This window comes from Tinamus guttatus, unplaced genomic scaffold (genome assembly GCF_059628265.1).
Source record: "Tinamus guttatus ecotype Peru unplaced genomic scaffold, ASM5962826v1 Tinamus_guttatus_pri_ptg000215l, whole genome shotgun sequence".
NCBI classification, from domain to species: domain Eukaryota; kingdom Metazoa; phylum Chordata; class Aves; order Tinamiformes; family Tinamidae; genus Tinamus; species Tinamus guttatus.
Window position 1 is genome coordinate 2,758,274 of NW_028288749.1, and position 20,914 is coordinate 2,779,187.

Consider the following 20,914-nt stretch of genomic DNA (forward strand, 5'->3'; position numbering starts at 1 on the left):
AAATGGTATTTCCCCACGGAGCTAGCCAGACATGCTCTCCAAAACATTCATAATATGCTGCCTCCAAAAAGTGCAGCGAATCAATGAGATCCTGATGCTCTTTTCTCTGCAATATGGCATCACCGATTAGAGTTAAATTGGGGAGCATTCCTTGCAATGTACCAGCCATCCAAGACCACAGTTTCCAAAGCAATTCTTTCTTGTTCATATCCCTTTGACTGGAAAAGGGACAGAATAAAAGTAATTGAGAAAGAACTCAGTCGGACTCGGCAAATATCCCCATCAAGTGCTACAGTCATTCCAGAGCCTGAAGTCTCAATTAAGGACTCTTGCTCCCAAAATACTCTCTGCTTTACATGTGGAAACAAGATTGCTGTCTTCTAATACTTACCAAAGTCAAGATGGCTGAACTACATAAAAGTTCATATGCACCAGTTGTTTTAGCTTGGATTAACACAGAGGGAAGGGGAAGAAAGGAATAGAAAGGTCAAAAGCAGGAATTTGAGCCATACTATGGCTCATATTGTGCACAGAAATTGAGAAGTACAGTTGTGGCAAAAATTAAGGCTTCTGTGCACAAGGTAGCTCTGCTGCTCCATTTGCTTGTCTTAAGCTGCAGAGGCAGGTGAAAAGGATGCAAAATACTGCAGCAGGCAGTAAATTTCACTGTTCTTTACAAAATACCAATGCCTTAATTACTAAGCACTTATATGTCTTATTGCAAAGGCTCCTCTTATGATACATTTTCTTCAACGCCATAGTTGAACCTATTAGGGCAGGTGTCAAATATTTTATGATCACTTAAATGAAATTCATGCCTCTAAGTTTTATGAGCCTGCACCTGAAGAGGAATAACCCCAGGCACCAGCACAGACTAGGGGTGGACCTGCTGGAAAGCAGCTCCACAGAGAGGGATTTAGGAGTCGTGGTTGACACCAGGTTAACCATGAGGCAGCAGTGTGCCCTTGTGGCCAACAAGGCCAACGGGCTCCTGGCTGCAGCAGGAGGAGTGTTGCCAGTGAGCAAGGGAGGGATCCTGCCCCTCTTCTCAGCTCTGAGGAGACACCTGGAGCATTGCAGGCGGCTCTGGGCTTTCCAGGACAAGAGGGACGTGGAGCTTCTAGAGAGGGTCCAGCGCAGAACCACAAAGATGAAGGGATTGGAGCTTCTATTGAATGAGGAAAGACTAAGCGAGCTGGGCCTGTTTAGCCTGGAGAAGACTGAGAGGATTGGACCAACATGTTCAAGTACCTGAGGGGTGAATGTAGAGAGGATGGGGCCAAACTCTTCTCAGTGGTGGCCAATGACAGGACAAGGGGTAATGGGTACAAGTTGAAGCACAGGTAGTTCCATCGCCATGTGAGGAAGAACTTCTTTGCTCTGAGGGTGCCAGAGCCCTGGCACAGGCTGCCCAGAGAGGCTGTGGAGGCTCCTCTGGAGATCTTCAAACCTACCTGGATGCCACCCCATGCCACATGCTCTGTGTGTTGGAGGTTGGACTAGACAATCTCTAGAAGACCCTTCCAACCTCAACCATTCTGTGACCCTGTGATTTTCAAGGGGTCATTCCCAAGATTTTTACCTTATTGCTACCCGAGCAGCTGGTTTACATGTTCAGGATAAGCTTTAAGGTTGTTTCATGCTTCCTTCTATTTTACCACAAGCAAGACAGACCCTTTAGAGTTTCCCCCTTCTCTTCTGCTCTCCTTGGCCCTAAGGAGAGGGCAGGAAGAGAGCTCAGCACAGGCTCAGTAAATTACCCAGGATGTGCTCAGGTTAACAAGCACTGCCATTCCTATTATTTGAGCTGCAAAACTCAACATCAACAGTCTGCTGTGTTTGAACATTGTGACCTTCGGGTCAAGTATTAGAATCTTACAAGAACACAAAAGTGAAAAATTATATACTCAGTCCATACTTGCCATTAAAAATAGATCTACCTGTTATTCCTAAAGACCCACAACCTCTAATGCAGACTTTTAGTCATCTCAAGGCATGGAAAATAGTGCTTCCAATATTCAAGTCCGCACACAGACCTTGAGAGGGTTTATCAAGCAGTGCCTAGTTTGCCACGTGCTCTTGTTTACAGCACAGTTCACGAATAAGCAGTGATATGAAACACTGACTGAATAGAGAGCCTATAGCTCCCAGAAAGATACCCTCTGTCCAGGAAGAAAAACAGATACTAAGTGGTTTGAGAGAGGTTTAGTGAACCACTAATTGGGAAGGTTAATCTAAGGCCTAGGAGAAGGAAAATAAAATAATTAAAAAAAAAAAAACCATATAGCCAGTTACACTGCTGCAGAGGAAGAAACACTCCGATTGGAGGATTCTACTTGCAAGACCCTCCAGGCAACTGAAAAAAAGACCCTGCTATAAAAGCGGCATAAATTCTGTGTTTAAATTCTATATCCTAGACTAAGATAAAAGCAACAAAAAAAAAAGTTTCCTTTGTTATAACAAAGTGTCTAGCAAGTGAGATAAATGTTCTTTCCTGGTATAGAGTTTCTCATTTCCAGGCAGATCCTGGAGTAGAGATAAATGGTATTCACTGGAAAACTTTGTGAGCGCTCTAGAGAGCACATTATTTGCTGAACTTTTCACAATCCAGACTAGCAACATTTGTCAACGTTGGTGTTAAAGCCTAGACCTCAGTCTGCATTTTCAAGAAACAGGCACAGAGGTTGCACACATCAACACTGTTTACAGGATTCCCATGTGCAGCTTCGTGTATGCAGCTCACCCAAACGTCTCTGCTCTTTCCCAACTTCGGTGTGACGCAGGCAGAGCGATCAGCAGTAATTCACAGCCCGTGCTCAAAGATTATCAAACGCTCCCTGCAGCTGGCAGTGTCCTGAAAGTACCCTTATGGCAAGGCTGGCAGAACAAAATATCAAAGCTGCCCAGCTGTATTTTTAATATCTACGCTGCATAAGTGTATTGCTACTCAAAAATATTTTTTTTTTGTTAAAAGCAATGTTGCAATTTGAAGCTAGTGTTAAAACAGGCTAGAAAAAGTCCTGCTGTCAAGGGAAGCACATGCCAACGAAGGCCCCAGACAAGTCAGCTGTAATCAGTATCTGCTCTCAAAGCTGCTGATCTGCACTCGGATGTGCCCAACACGGTTCTCCTGTAAATGCCAGCAAGAGAGGGCCGGGGGAGGTGGTTCCAGCCAGGTCTCTATTCAGCTTTCTTCCCTCTCACTCTGTTTAGCCAGCAACGCTCTTCACCATGAGGAACTCAGCTAATGACGTGTGTTTTCCCTGAAGAATGCACAGGACTTATAAATAAATAAGATACTAAGCTTTGCTAGCCGACTTAAAACACTCCAACTGCCACGCAGAGCTGCTGCTATAGCCTTTATGTTCCTCTGTGTCCGTAAGCGGCACCGCAGCAAGCGGGAGCTGACTGGAGGGGGAAGGAGGAGACGGCTGCAGACCGCGACCAGCACAGAGCGGCTGCGGAAGAGGAGCGCGGTCACAGCTGTCCCCGGCCGGAAAACACGGAGCGACAGCGACACAGCCGCCCCCAAACCGCCGGCCCTCACCCCCCCGCCAGGGCCTCACCACACGAAGTCGTTGCTCTTGTCCTCGTAGGAGTTGATGAGGCCGTTGCAGAGCGGCGCGAGCAGCGGCCTCTTCCTGCTCCCGCCGCCCGCCGCGGAGGCGCCGCCGCCGGGCCGCGCCGCCAGCCGCGCCAGCCCCGCGCCCGACACGGCGGCCGCCACGAGCACAGGCCGCGCCGCCGCGCCGCCCGCCGACGACGAGCCCGGCGCCACGGCCGACGACGAGGAGGCGGCGGCGGCGGGTGGCGGCTGCGCGGCGGGGGGCGGGCGGCTGCCCGACATGGCGAGGCCGAGGCCGGCGGCGCGGGGCCCAGGCCGGGCCTCAGCGCAGCCCGCGCGGCGCCGCGGGACAATAAAGTTCGTTCAACAAGGGGGAGGTGGGAGGGGGAGGGAAAAAAGAGACCGCCCCCTGCCCCGCGCGTGCGCACTGCCCCTGCGCCGGCCTCTTGTTGAATCTTTATTGAGAGGCGAACGCGGGAGTGCGCGTGCGTGGGGCGGGGCTGCGGGGCGGGCGGGGGGCGCTGAGGCGGCGGGTCCGGGTCTGGGTACGGGCCCGGGCCCGGGCCCGGATCTAGATCCGGATCTAGATCCAGATCCACGGCCGGTGCCGGTACCGGTACCGGGCGTGGCTCCGAGCGCCGTGCGGCCCCGCCGGAGGGCGCGGGCCCCGGTGCCCGTTAAGCGATTCCCTCCGAGCGGCGGCCGCGCCCGTGAGGCCGCAGCGCCGCGGGCGGGCAGGGGGGAGCTGCCCCTTCCGCGGCTCCGCGAGTAAAAAGCGCTCCCCTACCCCGGGCAGTGAGGGGGCCGTGCCCTAGACCAGGCCGGGCTGAGGATGGGGCCTTGGTGAAGGAGAGCATTCGCCCTGGCCCCGTGTGGCGGCGGAGGCGTGTGGGGATGCGCTTGCTGTTCTCTTTCACAGCCTTTGGCAACATGCTGGTCTCCTTCGAGTTAGCTGCGTGCTCTGCCTTCGACCTTGCCCCTCAGTTTTCAAGACAACATGTGAAACTGCAGGGCATTCCCTGAGGATGGCAATGTTAAACCCAGGCGTAGAAAAACGCCTGGAGAGATCCACACTGCAGCTGTCATCAGAGTGCAGAGAGCAAGGTGCACTCTCAGTGAGACGTAAAACCACTAGGAGAGCTAGTAAAACTACTCTGAGGGAGCAAGGTGACTCCAGGCAGACACTGCTGGCCAGGAGAAGGCTCTGGTGTGCAGCAGGGCAGCAGGAATTTCCCAAAAGCACAGCGAAACACGGCGCTTGGATTTAAGGTTGATACATGTGGACAGCTCTGGGGTGCTTGTTGCTGGCCTCCCTCTGCACGTGTGTTTAAGTAACTTCCTTCTGTGCACTCATCCTGGGTGTTGCAAAACATACCCAGAAAATCAGTCTACACCCAGAAACAGTCTTAACATGAAAAGTGACAATCTGAAGAATATTCATACTGAGAAATAAATCAGTGCAAGCCGTTATTAGCAATTCTAAGGAAGCTTCTCTTTGTCATCCAGGTCAGCAGTCTCACCTTCGCCGTCTGCTATTACAGTCACTGCTATGATTTGAACCTGTGCTGCTGCAATTAAAAGTTTTCTGTGTGTAGTTCTTGCTGTAGGTCTTTCTTTGTGAAGTGAAAGATGCTCTTCCACTGCCATGTGTAAATATCATCCTGAACTTGACAAGTCTGAAGTCATTACAACACATCAATTCCCACTGGTTTTGGTGGGAGTTACAGAGAAGTGCCTCGATACCTGTCTTTGTGCTTGGTGATGTCTGTGTGCCTTGTATTTCCTTTTGCTAAAAGAAAGGAGGGCAGCACTTCGTTGTCTTCCAGAGAGACGAAAAGCTTTATGGACGAGTGTCTGCAAAGGGCTATCAGATTTCTCGGTGGAGGAACAAAGCAGCAACACTAGTAATTCAGGCAATAACATGCCTACGTGCTTCGTCACTACTGAAATATTGGCTGGTCCTTGGAAAGTCTTGCTATTCTTTGGTGCTTAATGTTACTTTCTTAGCTCCAGAGAGAAAAATAGTGATAGAGGGGGAAGCTGGTAAAAGATCAGACGTTCAGAGACGGGAATCGAGAACACCTACGAAAGAAATAGAGGGGCTGGGATCTGCCCGTGTTTGCCTGTCTGTAGCCATGCTGCAGCGAGCCCGGCATGCTCAGCACCCGCTCCCTAGTGCTCGAGCTTGCAGGAGGTCGCTGGGGACCTCAGAGGCCCCTGGCGCTGAGATCTTCTCCACCCTGATGTGGATTGAGCAGCCTCTGGCTCCTGCTAACCACCAGAAATGCTTCTTTGCCTGAATTACCTTGTGTTACCAGTTCCCAGATCAATGCAGGCAGCCTGGGGGAAGATTATACGCTAACCCCTGGAGGTGCCTGTATGTTGCGCTGGGATCAAGATCATTATAGATCATGATAAAGATACTACAGATCAACGGTAAGAGTTTTTTTGCTGTTTTCTGCAGTTAGCAGCCCGCTGTACGCTCCCGCTGCCTCCTGGCCGCGTGCTCGCTGGGCTCCGCGGTGCCCGGACGTGCGCTCCCTCCCTGGTGTCGCTCTCTCTTCACAGGGAACTGCTCAGCTTCACACTGTGGGGGAGACTCCCCCTGCAGTTACCTGCTCTGGAGGTCTGTGCGGAGCCCCCGTGTTCAGGAAGACCGACTGTAGGGATTTGCACTTACATTATTCTATTCTCCGGCCTCCAAAGCTGGCTGCTCACCTCAGCCTGAACAGCGGTGTATTAGTTTTTATTCCGTGCGAGGAGGGATGAGCCAACCTTTACGTTGAAGGAAGGAATAGACAGATGGAGCCTATGGTTGAATGAACCGTGCCAATATATAGGTGCTGCTTTTTTGGGTACATAAATCTTGCTTGTTATAAACCCCGAGCGTGTGGCTGTTACGCTGGCATCTCCATTGAGCTGCAGACAGGCCGTTGCAGTGGTGATGGCACTGCTGGCGCAGCCACAAACAGGGACTGGGAACTTGCTGCATGTGTTTGTCGGGCGGGGGGGCCGCGGCGGCGTTTTCCAGTCGAAGGGTGTGTGCACCAGATGGCTGTGGGAAGCAACTGTCCCCGCCAGGCTCCGCTCCTGGCTGCTAGTGACTCACTGTGGAAATCACTCCTGCTTCCATCTCCGAGGCCGTTGCTGCCACCTAATTCCCACTGGGTATGTTAGTCCATCCAGGAATGGACTAACCTTGTCCTGGGAATTGCTGCTCCAGAGGGCTTTAGAGGACTTTATGAATAATCATGGCATTTACCTCCAAGCTAGCCAGTGGTGGGAATGCCATTTCTCCCATTTTCCAGCTGGGAAAAAAAGAAGCATGGGCAAATCCATCACCTGGTTAAAGAGACAGTGGGAACTCTTAATGTTCCATAAATCTGAAAATTAGTCTGTCGGCAGCTTCTCCTAGAGCAAGGCTGCAGCAGACCTACCCAGAAGATGCAATTCCTACCTATTAGGTACTCTCCTTCCCCTATTTACTGGGAGAAACTTGGACATGACTTTCCAAGCTTGAACTTAAGAAGCCCCATGGAGAGACATAGGGATTTGGAGAGCATGATCAGGCGCTGGCACCCAAGGTGGAGGGCTCCTCCTCGACTTTGGAGTTTAGTAATATCTATTAGATACCTATTAGAGTTAGGGCTATGCAGGCTTATTAGCAAAGCATTTTTTTCAGTTCTTTATAACAACACTTTTGCCACTTCCAGATGGAACTTTGTGCATTAGCCCTCGGCCTAATTCCAAGTTATTGTAGAGAGCAAAAGTGATTTGGCCATTTTCAGAAATGGAGAGACAGGAAAATAAAATATTAACATTTACTGTTGTGCTTAAAATGCTCTGATCCTTAAAGAAAATTATTGATATCTGGGAGCAGTCTAGTGCCTTCACCACAAGCTACATCATGTGGGTCTTCTAAAGTGGCGTTTGATTTGACAGAATTACAAAATGAGGTTAAAATTACTTGGTGAATGTTCTGTAATATTGAAGTACCGTCTCCAAAGCTGCCAGGTGCTGGAGGGAGCCAGAGATCTCTGTGCATTCGAGAAATACCAGTGCAGCTTCCATTCGAATGTGTGCGGAGCGAAGTGAAGCTACAGAGCAGTCTGACTTCATTTCTGACGTATACAAGCAGAAACATATGATTCACTGCTCAGAATTAGGAAATCTGTTTTACGGGGAAACACGATACCATCTTTTTTATTAAACTCTACATTACAAGTAACGCATGTGCCCAGGGCTCGGGTCACAGGTGTCTGGTGGCAGCACTTTGAGAGTCCTTCTGCTCAGCGAGTGGCTTCCTAACAGATCTGCCCTAACGCCCCCTTCACAGCCCACCTCAGCTGCTGCCCTTGCTGTGGCTCTGCTAACACACTGTGCCTAAATACATCTGGGACCAAATTCGCTCCTTGTGTAACTAGACTGAGTCATTTTAATAAAGATTCATTTGGCCTCTCTGTTCAGGATGATTTCTTTCCCACAAAATGTAATTGACACTGATGGAGTTTACGTATCCTTGCTGTATGAAGCAGGTCTATTTAGCAACTCGCAATTGTTTTTTCAGCATTAGCGTGTGCTGGTATCTGAGGTCTCTCTCCCTCCGTTATGTTGTGGACAGCAAAAGTCATCTGTCTTTAATGCTGCCACCTGTTACGATTTACTCCGTGGCTCGCAAAAGCTGCTGTTTTCTTGCAGTGACTGTTGCTTAGGTCTGGTGTTTACCTAAACCACGCTGCTTTGTGGGGTTTGTACGAAAGCGAGACCTCGCCCTGCTGATTATGGAGGCAATCTGGAAAAAGTGACTAACACTTACATAAAGAAATGTATCTCTGCTTTCGTGATTCTGAAGCCTTTCCAATGATAGTGGTAGGGTTGAGCAGCTTGAACATTTTTTGGTCCAGTTGCGTTCACTGGGGTTGGTCTGCAGGGGCAGACCGGTGAGCACGGTAGAGTTGTTGGGTTAAAGAGCCCCCGAGGGGCTTGGGAGATTCCAGGCTTCCCAGTTGCCTCAGCCAGTTGAACTTTTCTCTCTTGTCCATGTGCTGTTGTTCACTGCCCAAATCAAGACCCTGCAGGGCAGGAGGAAGTGCCTGGTGCCTCTGGTGCATCCGTACCCGCTGATGCAGCCTCCGGAGAGCTCAGCCTGCCCAGGGCCCAGGCGCCTGGATCCTGTTGCCCAGGTGGATCCTGTTGCCTGTTGCCGGCTACATCCAGCCCCGGCGGGCTGTGCCCTGGTCTGTGAGGGCACTGCCCCTGCCAGGCTCCCCTGCAGCTCCTACCACGTCCTGCTGTGCCAGCCACGAGCCCCGGCCGCAATTGCAAATGACAACCTTCCTTCATCTCTCCCTTCATCTCTCTGCTGAGCTCGGATGGGGGCAGGCAGCAGCGTCAGTCTTGCAGGGACATCCACCTACCAAAAAGTCAGCTGCTGCACTTGGGCAAGCCAGTCGGTGGCTGACAAAAATGCTTTTATCTTTTTTCTTCTCTCTTGTGCCGGTTCCATGGTAGCCTTTTCCTTCAATCGGATTTCAGATGCTTTCTGTGCACTCGCTGTCCCCTTTATCCTGCTGTAGCATCCCTGGTTCTGCTGTTCTCTGTTGTGCCAGGTGTCCCGTCCCTGGCATGAGCCTCTGCACTACTCACGGCCTAAGGAGGGGGCTGAGAAAGCTGCTCCCACCAACACAACCCCCCATCAAGGAGCCGAGGATGCTTGACCAGCAGCAACAATGCAAAAATGTTTTATTAGCATCAGGGCCACTTGCTAGCTGGAGACGGAGAAGCCCACCCTGGGCGCGTGGGAGCGGGTGGCGTGTGGAGGGGAGCGCCTGTTCTCACTACCAGCGTTTACCATCAGAGGGCAAACGCAGCCCAGGCGAGCGGGGTGGGCTCCAGCCACTGCAGCTCCCCGCTGCCCCATCCATCTCTGCAGAGGCTCCTGCTGGCAGATCATGACAACGGAAAGTGATGCCATTTCCCGTCACTCTTGCAGGGAGAGCCCGGAGTAGAGATTCAGCTTCCCATCTCTGGATGCTGCAGAGCTGATGTTGCCAGGAACGGCTCTTCCCCCCCATTCCCTGGAGAGCAAATCCTGCTTCTCAAGAATGCCAAAGCCCTCCGCAAATGCCAAAGAAGAGATTGTGGAGCTCCCCCAGCTCTGAGTCAGACCAGTTTAACAGCGGGCGGAGGCTCCCCAGAAATGAGCAGGTTTGTGCTTGAGCATCCCAAATACAGCATAACCTTCCTCAGTTTCTTGTCTTCCAGCGTAAACTGTATTTATGTCTGACAATATGTTTTGAGGAGCACATGGAAAAGCTACGCTGGTTACTCTCCGTTTTTTATCCAGCATCTTTACTGCTCTTCAGACCCATCAAGGAGTGTGGCTTCACCATCCTGGCAAAACAAGCTGCATTATCTTTACTTTATGGAAATACAAAGCCATTAGGTGACTCAGTAGCTGGGAGCTGAACCCAGGAGTCCTGCTGCAAGAGTTGCTGCCCCCTCTCCCTTTGCAGTACCAGTCTAGGGGTGGAGAGGGGGCTGAAGTAGTCAGTGTGGAGTGAAGTAGCTGCTCCCGGAGGGTGAGGAGGGCTCTAAGCCTGGCTCCCGGCACCGCGTGTCTGGAGCCCTTTGTGTGCAGAAGGGGTGGGTGCTGCGTGGGGCACGTTCAGCAGCGTTTCCTGGCGTGGGTTCCCTCACACGGGCCGTGCTGGTGCTGGAGAGGTGCTCTGTGTCGTTTCTCCTCAATGGGGGAAATAGTCTGGCTACCCCATCAGCAGCAACCAGCTCGCAGGGAGGTAACCTCTGTGGAGCTAGTGATTCTCTCCACTTTGTTTAAGCTGTCTAATAAGTCAGATTTAATAGGGAGGATCATCTGCATCCACAGCGAACACTGTTGCTTCTGTGGCAAACCGGGCTGCACGCGCTGCCGCATGATCAACCCGGGGCTGCTGTGGGTGGGAGGGAGAAGCAGGGAAACCGTCGTAGCGCAGGAGAACTACCAAAGCCCCGTTTCCTAAGAGGTACCTCCGTGTCCCTTAAGGCCACCTCTGCAAGGACGGAGAAAGCCCAAGGTGGGGATGGCTGATGGTCCATTCAGCTGCTGCCAAGGATGCGGGGGCACCACAGAGGGCTGCCACAGGTTGTGTCCCGGTTCCTGCTACTGACTCTGGTGCATCTGGGGACTGGTGTGTTTGGGAGTTCTTCCTCTAGGGACCTGCTCAAAGTTGCCCTACGTTGCCCAAAAGCAAAGCGGGGAAGATGAGGCTAGGAATGGTTGATCTCCAAGTGTTTTGGATTTGTCCTAGAGCATCGAAGAGGCCCTCTGGCACCACCCAGGGGACTGTTGTGCTGGCACGTGCTCCCTGCTTCCGTCCCCAGCCTGAGGCCCTCTGTGCTTTCCAGGGCATTCGGCAAGGATTTACGTCTTGCCACTTCAGTTACCTCTGAATCCTTTTACCTTTTCCATCGAATCTCAGTCCTAAACATCCACAAGGCCCCTATTGGCCCGAAGTCTTCCTTTAAAAAGCCTGGTGCCAGAGAGCTTCTCAGAGAGCAGTAACGAACCAGATGTTTTCCTGGTTGTCAGCTTGTCCCCTGCCTATTTGGAATGAAGCCGTATTTTGTTCTCTAAATGGCTGATAATTGAATAAACTGCATCTCGAGTGAATTTAGAACCAAGAAACAAGCCCTCACCATCACAGGTCACTACATTCTGTCTAGCAGGGAGTTTCGTCGGGAGTTCATGCGTAGGCAGGAATGGCATCTGCCTCTTTCTGGGGGACGAGGGCATGCTCGGGAGCTGGTCACTTTTCCTGATGTGTGGCTTTAAGGCTTGCCTGTGTGTACATAAATGCAAAGAGTGAAATCCAGGACTACAGCCTCAACTATGGTCCTAAAGCTGCTTAGCCATAAAAAGCAGCCTGCTTGCTGATGGTTTGATGCCCAGGATCCTTGCCCGGATAACAAGGGGGAAGACAGAGGATTTCACATTGCTAAAATGCCTGGCATCACTTGGCTCTTGTGCAGATGGAAGAACAGAGTATGATGTGGCTAATTAATACCATGCTAATTAAGTATCAGCTACTTCTCATGCACACTTGCAGTTTCACTTGATTTCAGTGGCAAATACCTCCACTGTCAGTTAAACACATGGTAAGGAAATTGTCTCCGGCAAAACTGTGCTGATGTGATTTATGAGCTATTTAAAATACTTTTGCTTTGCTCCTTCTTTGTATTTGTTTTTCACAAACATTCAAGCAAACGCCTTTGGGTCTGGGAAGCAGCTGCTCTTGGGCACAGGTTGGCTTTGCAAACAGGAGCATTGGCAGAAGTGCCGTGCTGGGATTTCACATCCATGCAGGCAGGGCTGCGCCGCATGGCCCGGGCCCTGTCAGCATACCTGGCATGACCCGTGTTTCAGACTTCACCGAGCCAAATAACTGCACAGAGCCGTTTTACTGTCAGTCTGCTGTTTGCATATTATTAATAGGAGAGATGGAAAGAATAATTAGAGCTAACGACTAAATTGGAGAAAGTTGTCATCAATTCAAGAAGAGTTTGCAGGGAGAGGCAGCAGCCAACAAATGATCTGCAGATATGATTAATTTCTCTTTGCAAACATGCTGTAGGTTATGCTGATACACAAATACCTACATCTGGCCCAAATATTGACACTTCTACGTCCAGGTGTTCAGAGTGGTGTGATGTCTTCCACAGGTGCTAGGAGTCCTCTGCTCCCAAAGAACCCATGATGGGGCTTTGGAGCTGAACGTTTTTTAGGAAAGCAGGTGCATTATGTGCATTATGAAGCAGCTGCTTCAAATACAAAAAGCTTAATCCGTGGCTTTGGAAAAAGTAGCAGCACAGAGAGAGAGGCATTGGGGCAGTTTCACCGAGAGGAGAGGGGACTGAAGGGAGACACAGTAGCAGACTTCAAATATGTCTGAAACTGCCAGAGAGAGAGGAACAAAATGTGCCCCATATCCCTCTGGGAGAAGGCAAAGAGTGAATGGATTAAACTGCAGCAGAAGAGACTTAGAAAAAATGTGAAGAAAACCCTTTCTTCCTCCTCTGTCCCCCCACCAAAAAAAAGAAAAAGAAGCTGAGTGTTGGGATACCTTGTGCTGGAGGGTCCCCATGTCAGGAGACTTTACACAGCAGTCAGATGAAGTTGTTGGGGCAGTTTGGTCTGCTAGTCTTTCCGTGTCTCTTCTAAACATTTCTTTTCAAAGCTTTCTGCTTTGCTTCTGAGCAAACTTTGACAGAAATTCAGTGCAGGCTTCATCACAGACTCCAGGATTTCCTTCTTCTCTATCCATTCCCCAAAGTTGGCTTTACACTTCTTCCCTCCCCTTTCCTGCCTGCTCGTCACTTCCCAGTTCCCCTTCTCACAGCTTCCCAGTTCCCTTTCTCGCAACTACAGGAGGAACCCAAGCGAGAACAGCCCTGTGATGGGCAGCACCAGCTCCCAAGCCAGAAGACAACCTGGAAGGAGCTACAGGCAAATGCCAAGAGATGTCTGCCCGTCTGCTCCACGATGCCCCGTCTGCTCCTCTCCCACCACACACTGATGGAATTTTGTTCTTCTTTAAGCAGCCTTGGAGGATAAAGCAGTGAAGTGGACTGGGGAGACATGATATTTGCATAGTGTGGAAAATTCCCAAAGGCAGAAATAGGCACAGAAGGACAGGATTCACTTCTGCTAACTACAACCACCTGAAAGTTTCTTTTGCCACAGCAAAAGCAAATTATCCAAGATCCTTTGATAGCCAATGGACCAATGGAGAGGACCCACCTATGCCAGTTGTCCCAGGTATCTGGGATAAGTAACCTCCGGCCTGAACACATTCCTTTCCCTCATCTCCCTACGCTGACCCACTGATTTGCTTGCTTTAGACAGACAGCTTACAGGCCTCCGATGTGAGGCGAGATGAATCTTTCTGAAGTCTTATAAGGATTTCCCATGGAATTGAGCTTAGATATGCAAGGACCTGCTGAATCCTTAAAGATCCTGTCTAAACTACGCTGAACAGTCCATATATTACTCTGCTGTGCATGTCCTTGTCTTCAAACTACCATGAAACGGGGGTGTTGCTGAAAAAGGTTTCAAATATTTAAATCCATTTGTTTCCGGAAGGGATCTGTACTCAGATCTGCTACCCCAGAAACCATTTAGCCAGCAATATGCTGGTAGGAAAGTCGGCCAGCACATTGAATGCTGAGGGATTTCTGTGGACTATTTGCAGAAAGCAAATGATGGATTCATAATCATTTGCGGTGGAAAACTGATTCCAGGAATTGTGCACACGCAGAGTTGAAGCCCATTGAAGCCAGGGAAAAGACATCTTTGAATTCAGGTCATCAGTCAGTGCAGGGAAACATAATGAGGCCCTAATAGAGGAAAGCTTAACTTTCAGCACATGCTTAAGTCTAACTAGCCTCCGTTAACGTCAATGGAGATAAAATTAAACATAAGGTCAAGATTTTGGATAAGGATGTTTTATGACCTCGAGGCTTACACGGCCAAGAAACTTAGGCCAAAGAGCCCGGGCGTTCGATATTGAAGAATCTAATCAAAGGGCTCCTACGTAAACCACCGCGTGAATCAGTGAATAATTGGGAGTAACAGACACATCTGAGTAATTTGTGACCTACTAGCAGACAATTCACTCAGACAGGCAACATTCATCAGCGCCGTTATTCCTCCCAGAACATATGCCCAGGGCTCCTCTGGATGCTTGTGAGTTTGCAAGCGGCTTCACCAGGCAGCTCATCAAAGGAAAGCCTGGGAGCAGCCCAGAAACACTGGGGCATCCCTGCACACATGCAGACTTGCCACCAGCTGCACAATGAGCAAAGCTGTGCAAGGAGAAAGCAAGTCTTTCAGCAAGTCTTTCAGCAGGCGTGAGGCCGAAGGCTTGCCGATACAGCGGGCAAAGGGGCAGGCTTGGGCGCCCGGTTGTTTTGAGCTGTCTTCAGAGGAAAGGCACCACGGCGAGGCGAGGGCACTGCTGCAGGCCCAGGTCCTGGCCCTGCTCAGTCATGCACTTCCCATGGGATCTTATTGAGCCTGGTTGAGAAACTCGTTTCCCACATCAAATACCTGTGTGCGTTTCCCTCCGTGTTGGTGTTGGTGGGATCCATCAGCCTGCATTTACCTGTATTCTGATGCCTGCTGTGAATTGCCATGGAAGAGTGAATGCTCCATGCTTTTGACACCACAAATACAGAAAAAGCCTATCTTGGAGTGTTGCCTAAAACTGGGAATTGAAGTATAAGACACAAAGTCCAAAGAAAATGAAGCTTCATGAGTTCCATACATCACAAAACAACTTGTTTTCTGATGCCTAAACACCTGCCTCCAATGAAACATCTCAGTGGGATAAAATGCCTGTCTCAATTCTTGCATACCAACACAGACAGATGCTGGGGCAGCAGGAACTGTATTTAAGGTACGGCTGGGATTTGCCGTACTGTATCCACGATGTGAGGCTCTCTGTTAGGATGGTATTGTGGACAGCAAATCATTTCAAGGCATGTAAGGAGGTTTTAAGTTGTAGTCACCAAGAAAATTGGAACTGGAACTGATGTTCCAGCTGCAGCAAGCAAGGGTAATTTATAGTCTCGTCTAGACTGTTCTCATAATGGCCACCCCAGGACCGTACTCGGGTTTGGTTTGAATAGGAAACCATGAGTGACCGCCCTGGTGAAGCTCCTCTTGCTTTTCCCATGACAAGCCCGGGTGCGTGAAGTCTGGAGCAGCGTTTGTGCGCTGGGTTCAGCTGCGGTCCCCGGCACCCTTCGTGCCACGGCGTGGGTACGCAAGGCAGCAGACGCGTGGCCCAGAGCTCTTCCTTCCTCCTTGTCGGCAAACGCGTGCTCCTCTGTGTCTGTCCTTCCAGCAAACAGGCATTGCCTGGGGCACGTGGCCCGCAGCTCCGCTGCAGCCATAGATGTCTCTGCCGATTCCTTCCCCTGTCACCGTCACATCCAAGATCTCCTGAACAGAGGGCGTTGCCCTTTGTTTCCTTCTCCGGCACCTGCAGGGTTGGACGTGCTCCTCGGACCTCTCGTGCCTTCTGTCTCCGAGGTGGCGCTTAGCACACACACATCCACGGGGCAGCCGCTTCCTGCTGCGGAGGCTCTCGGAAACGCCGAGTGGAGCCATGCTGGGACGTGCCCGCTCCGACAGGTCAGTGCTGGTGGGGAAAGCGCCCAGCATAAACGCTGTGTGTTCTCCTTGCTTGGGGAAAAGAGAGGCTTCGCTCATACCATCTGCTCCCAAGGGAGCTGGAGAACAAGGGTGGCCGCTGGGCCAGGGAACGCCCTGCACAGGCCATGCCCTGGGGGGTAAAGGCATTCCTGGCCTTGGCACATGTGGGAATGGCTGGGTGACCAGTGGAGAAGCAGCTGCTGCCCAGGTGGGTAGCTGGGCAGAGAAAGGCAGCACGTCCAGAGGAAAGCACAGGAGAGGCAGGCAGCAGGTCAGAGCCGTGCTGGAGCCTGGCCGGGTGCCCAGGCTGGAGCCCAGGCTCTTCCAGGATGTGTGAGAGCATCTGCCACGGGCGCAGGGAAGCAGGCGTGCGGCTCGCTCCCTCCTGCAGGACACACCGCCGGCTTCCAGAGCCAGGGCGCCTCGCCAGCCTGGCCCCCGGGGTGAGCTGGCAGCCACTGCGTCACCCAGACACTGTCCTTGCAAAGGGACTTTGTTTTTTCCTTCCCTTCAGAGATCTCCCACCTGGCCTCAGAGGCGGGGAGCAGCTCATGGCCAAGGGCACGCTCCTCGCCAGCTTCGTCATCCGTCCTTCCTGCCTGCTCCAGAGCATACCTGTTGAGCTTCCTAGCCCGCATATGCTCTCCAGGGGATACGCTGATGCATGATAACACTTCTCTCACACTTTTACTGCCCTGGTTTTATCAGTCTTGGTTCCTGTGAGTCTCTCACACAGGGACTGGGCTGTGCCACCCTTGCTAGCTGGCATCTGCGTGCCTTCCTCAGCAGGGAAAACAGCCATCAGGCAGCTCTCGGTTAGCTTTAAGAGTGGCTATAAAAAGAGGTCGACAAGATCAAATGCTAATGGAGAGTTTTTCTGAAGCTTGAAACTGATCTGTTTTAGGATTTCAAGATGGGGAGATGCCAGAAGGAACCAAATAACCAGTGCATTGTGGAGTAAATCGTTCGATTTTTAATACTCTCTGGGAAGGATCCCAGAGGAAAAAAACCCTGCTAAGTGGAAAGCTGTTGCTCATTTAAGATTCCCCTCTGCTGCAACACCTATAAAGCATTGCTGTCCAAAACTGCAGGTGACAAGTGTGTCTGCTGCGCAGTCTGCAAATGTGCTAGCCCTTGGAGAACTCCCTTGCATTCATGGGACTGCAGCCTGGACCCATGTGAGATGTCAGCCCCGTGGCCAGGGTGTCCCAGGGCTGTCAGGTCGCTTCCATGGACATGAATCCAGAGCTGTAGCCACAGCATGGCAAGAAGGGAGCGTCACGGTGGCTTGCTGGAGTCTGCTAGCATCTTCCCCGCCGTCCAGGGAACAGACCACCCCTATGGCATGGACTTCACTGCAGCCACAGCATTTTATACCCCCCAAGAGTCTCATCCCAGTGCTTCTGATATCAGCTCGCAGTGTGGACAAAGGCTCCATCTCAACAGTCTTTTCCACGGGACAGATGCCAAGGCAAAAATTACTTATCCTCATAGTCCAGCAGTATGGCTGAGCCAAGCAGCCTAATTCTTAGCAGGTTTATTCGTGTGAGCGCAGGACCATGTCATCGCGGTTACACAACCCTTGGACCAGAACTGACTCCAAACCAGCCATGTGTGAGCACAAGTTTAGGTCCAGCCCCGAAAGGTAACGTGGACTTGTCTTTAGAAAGGGCCGTTCCAACCATTCGGCCAAGCATCTCTGGTCAGCGTAGGGATCCCCTGCTTTATGAGTGTGGTCCCCATCCTGGTATTTCCATTTCTCCTCTGGCCTCTCTGCCATCCAACCCTCTATTCTCTCCTACACTAATGGAGCCAGAGCATAAAAGTGAGGTTTCCGAAAAGAACTCTGAACCCAAAGAGACAGCCAGGAGCTGGAGAGAGAAAGAGGCTTTTTGAATATTGAATTAAGGCTGTCTCCAGTATTATTGAATTCCCATAGCAAGGCAGTCAGTGAGCCCACTGCTTTAGTGTCCTATGAATATTTCATTGCTTGACTTAAGCTCTGTGAAAATAATTTCGCTGTACAAAAGCACCTTTTTGGCTTGTGGAGCTCACTCCAATCAAGTGCTGAGTGCCGCCAGTCCTCGCACTGGCTATGAAGTCACTGTGACTCACAGATGGAACCATATGACACTAAAGCAATCTTAATTTGTCAAACTAGGGTGATCTTCCGGCACAACCCACATAGGAATTTCCAGAAAATAACCATTCAGGGCTGTTCCCCAGGTTTTCCAGTCCATCTGGGAAGCAATAATGGATTTGGGCTGGTCGGGGAGGTTATATTGCATCACTTGTACCTACCAAAACAGCAGCAGAAGTGGGGATATTACCTGTGTGTCCTGATACCAGTTTATGCACTGCTTCGATGGGAAATCTTTCAAAAAGTTTACATTACCTCTGTTTTCAGAATGGATCTAAACCCCACTGAAGGGGGCTTGGGAATGAGCTGCATCAATACGGTACCAGTGGGAACAGCTGCAGAAACACTGCTTACCCACTGTGCATAGATGAAGATGGTGCCTCAAATGCCCTGAAAAGAGGTTGTCCCATTTTTCTTTTTTACAGCCAGTAATGTTTCTGCATGCCTATTGCCTAAAATCAGAATAACCAAAAGAGGAAAGAAACAAAAACAGAAAGAAATACGAGTGAAACTGTTCCAAACTTTAGGAATGATCTGAATCTAATTTGAGATCGAAGCTCTATTTGAGTCTGATTTTAGCTGATTCACTCTATTCTTATTTGTTCTTCCCTCTCCAGGATTGTATGCTTTGGAAGTGCTGCTATTTTCCTCTTGCTTTTCCCCTACCATCCAAGAGCTCCTTCTGAAACTGCTCATCAGCAAATGTCCTGATCAAACATAGCTGCAGCAAGAATCTTCTTCTGTTTATTAGATGAGTTCAGAGGTCTCCTAACCACAGCACTTAACACCTCTCCTCGCTCTGGCCAGATGCCTTTGTACGGATCTGGAGTTACCGACTCCAGAGGGGGTTGGCTAATTCCATTGCTTCATTCTTTTCTCCTTTTTTTTTTTTTTTTTTTTTGATCTGGAAATCCTCTTCAAAGGCAAAGAGGGCAACTTAATGAGAATTAATTATTTTGTTGTAGGCAGGGTAGACAATACTGCTTGTTATTGAGGTTACCCAATACTTCCCATTATAAGGCTGTGCTTCTCGTTGGTTGTAGTGGTGCCAAAATGTGATCATTTAGGCAGAAATTTTCTGCCAGGCATTTGCCTCAGCCTGGGCTTGGGGAAATTTCAGCCAAAATGGGTCAGCCACTTCCAAGAACAAGGCCAGGGGAAAAGTACTTGGTTTGCCTGTGGCCAAACATCCTAAGAAACCTTTGGAAAGCTGAAAAATCCTCTGTTTTAGATTGGGGATGTGAAATTTGGCAAGAAAGGGACCACTCTGTCAGAGAAAATCCACTCTGAACAGAAACCCCAGCAGAAAACTCTTGGTGCTGGGGCCGCACTAGGGCCACTGGCCAAGGAGCGCAGGGAGCGGCGCCATGAGGAGTGCGGTGGCGAGCGGTGCCGGCCAGCTCCGGAGCCTGCCCTTCCCAAACGGAGTCTCCTGCCGGGATGGTGATCCTGCCCCTCTGCTCAGCCCTGGTGAGGCCACATCTGGAGTATTGTGTCCAGTTCCGGGCCCCACAGTACAAGAGGGATGTGGAGCTGCTGGAGAGAGTCCAGCGCAGGGCCACAAGGATGATCAGGGGCCTGGAACATCTGCCCTATGAGGAGAGACTGAGAGAGCTGGGCCTGTTCAGCCTGCAGAAGAGAAGGCTGAGAGGGGACCTCATCAGTGTCTATAAGTACCTCAAGGGAGGCAGTGAGGAGGATGGTGCTGGCCTCTTTTCAGTGGTGACCACTGACAGAGCTAGAGGAAATGGCCACAAACTGAAACACCAAAAGTTCCACAGGAACTTAAGGAAGATTTCTTAACAGTGACCTGGCCTGCTGCGCCTGGGGGCTGCAGGAAAGGGATAAACCCTGAAGAGAGAGCAGGGGCCCTGCTCCTCCCTGGTGCGTACCCATGTGTGTAAACAGGAGTCTTGCTCGCGTGCTTGGGCTGTCAGGAGTATTTATCCCTGGTGAAAGATGAGAAGAGAGGGGGAAACCTCTTTTCGGAGCTGATTCCTTTTGTTGCCTCAGTTGCTCCTTTTCTACAAAGTGAGGAATGGCTCCCTGGCCGTGGCGAAGCCGCGGCGAGACCCTTGGAGGTGTCACATCGTGGTGACAGGGGCAGGGGCAGCAGCCGCTCCTGGCAGCCTGTCCCAGGTCGTGTCCATGGCTGCAGGTGCTGCTGCCTGGCCACCCCTCCTGCCGGGCCTGCCGGCGCTTCCCTGCAGCCGCTCCGCCTGCTCCCAGTGGCTTCGGCAGCCACTTGTGCCGCTCCCATTTCCCTTGTGAGGGGCAGAGCAGAGCCCGGCGCACATTGCCAGCCGGCCGCCTCTGGCGTGTGCTGGTGTGACACAGGAGCAGTGTGTTCTCTCCATAATGAATGAGAACACGCTGCTCTGGGACTGCACCGCTCGGCCGCTTTTGCAATTTAATTAGGAGAAACAAGAAGCCCAGGTTAAACGGGCCCGTGTGGCGCCCTGTGCACAGGCCCGTACGTGCGCTCCCTGTATCGCTCGCTCAGGCGCAGGGTCCGCGCGGAGAGGTTTCTCTGAGGCGTTCATCACACTGTCTTGTGAGCTCCTTGGCGAATCTGGTCCCAATTACAGCAGCAGATCGCTGCGAGCTCTGACTCGGATCTGTCGTAGTAGGCCTAATTTTCTAGGAGGGCGATCACGGGCAGCTCCGGTTGACGTCAATGCAATTGTGTTAGTGCTGCAGAAAACCAGGCCCGCGTCGTCCACCGCAGCAGAGCCCGCTCGCAACGCAGGGCATTACAGAGTCATTTGGAATACATTAGGTTGGGAAAGATGGATTGCTCAGCTCATAACTAGGACAGATAGATAAGCATAATGGATGGACGGTCAAAGAGCAACCGTGCTTTAGACAGATAAACAGATCACTTTGATTGTTCATATATAAACAGGAGATGCCAGTGGGACTCAGTTTTCAAACCTGGGTGCATCCAATTTAAGCCCTACAATTGTGTTTAAGGATCTAGAAGCCATTTGAAATG

The 20,914-nt window shown here is 51.0% G+C and overlaps 1 protein-coding gene and 1 long non-coding RNA gene across 2 annotated transcripts in view; one reads left to right on the forward strand and one right to left on the reverse strand.

The window, feature by feature from the left end:
• COP1 (COP1 E3 ubiquitin ligase) overlaps positions 1 to 3,847 on the reverse strand; it is a 114,908-nt gene extending 111,061 nt beyond the window's left edge. The window contains exon 1 of the mRNA XM_088524863.1: positions 3,567 to 3,847. Coding sequence (XP_088380989.1) covers positions 3,567 to 3,847 — 281 coding nt within the window. The remainder of the gene's footprint in view (positions 1 to 3,566) is intronic.
• Positions 1 to 20,914, forward strand: part of LOC148594670 (uncharacterized) — a 372,746-nt gene that overhangs the window by 226,320 nt on the left and 125,512 nt on the right. The window lies entirely within an intron of this gene.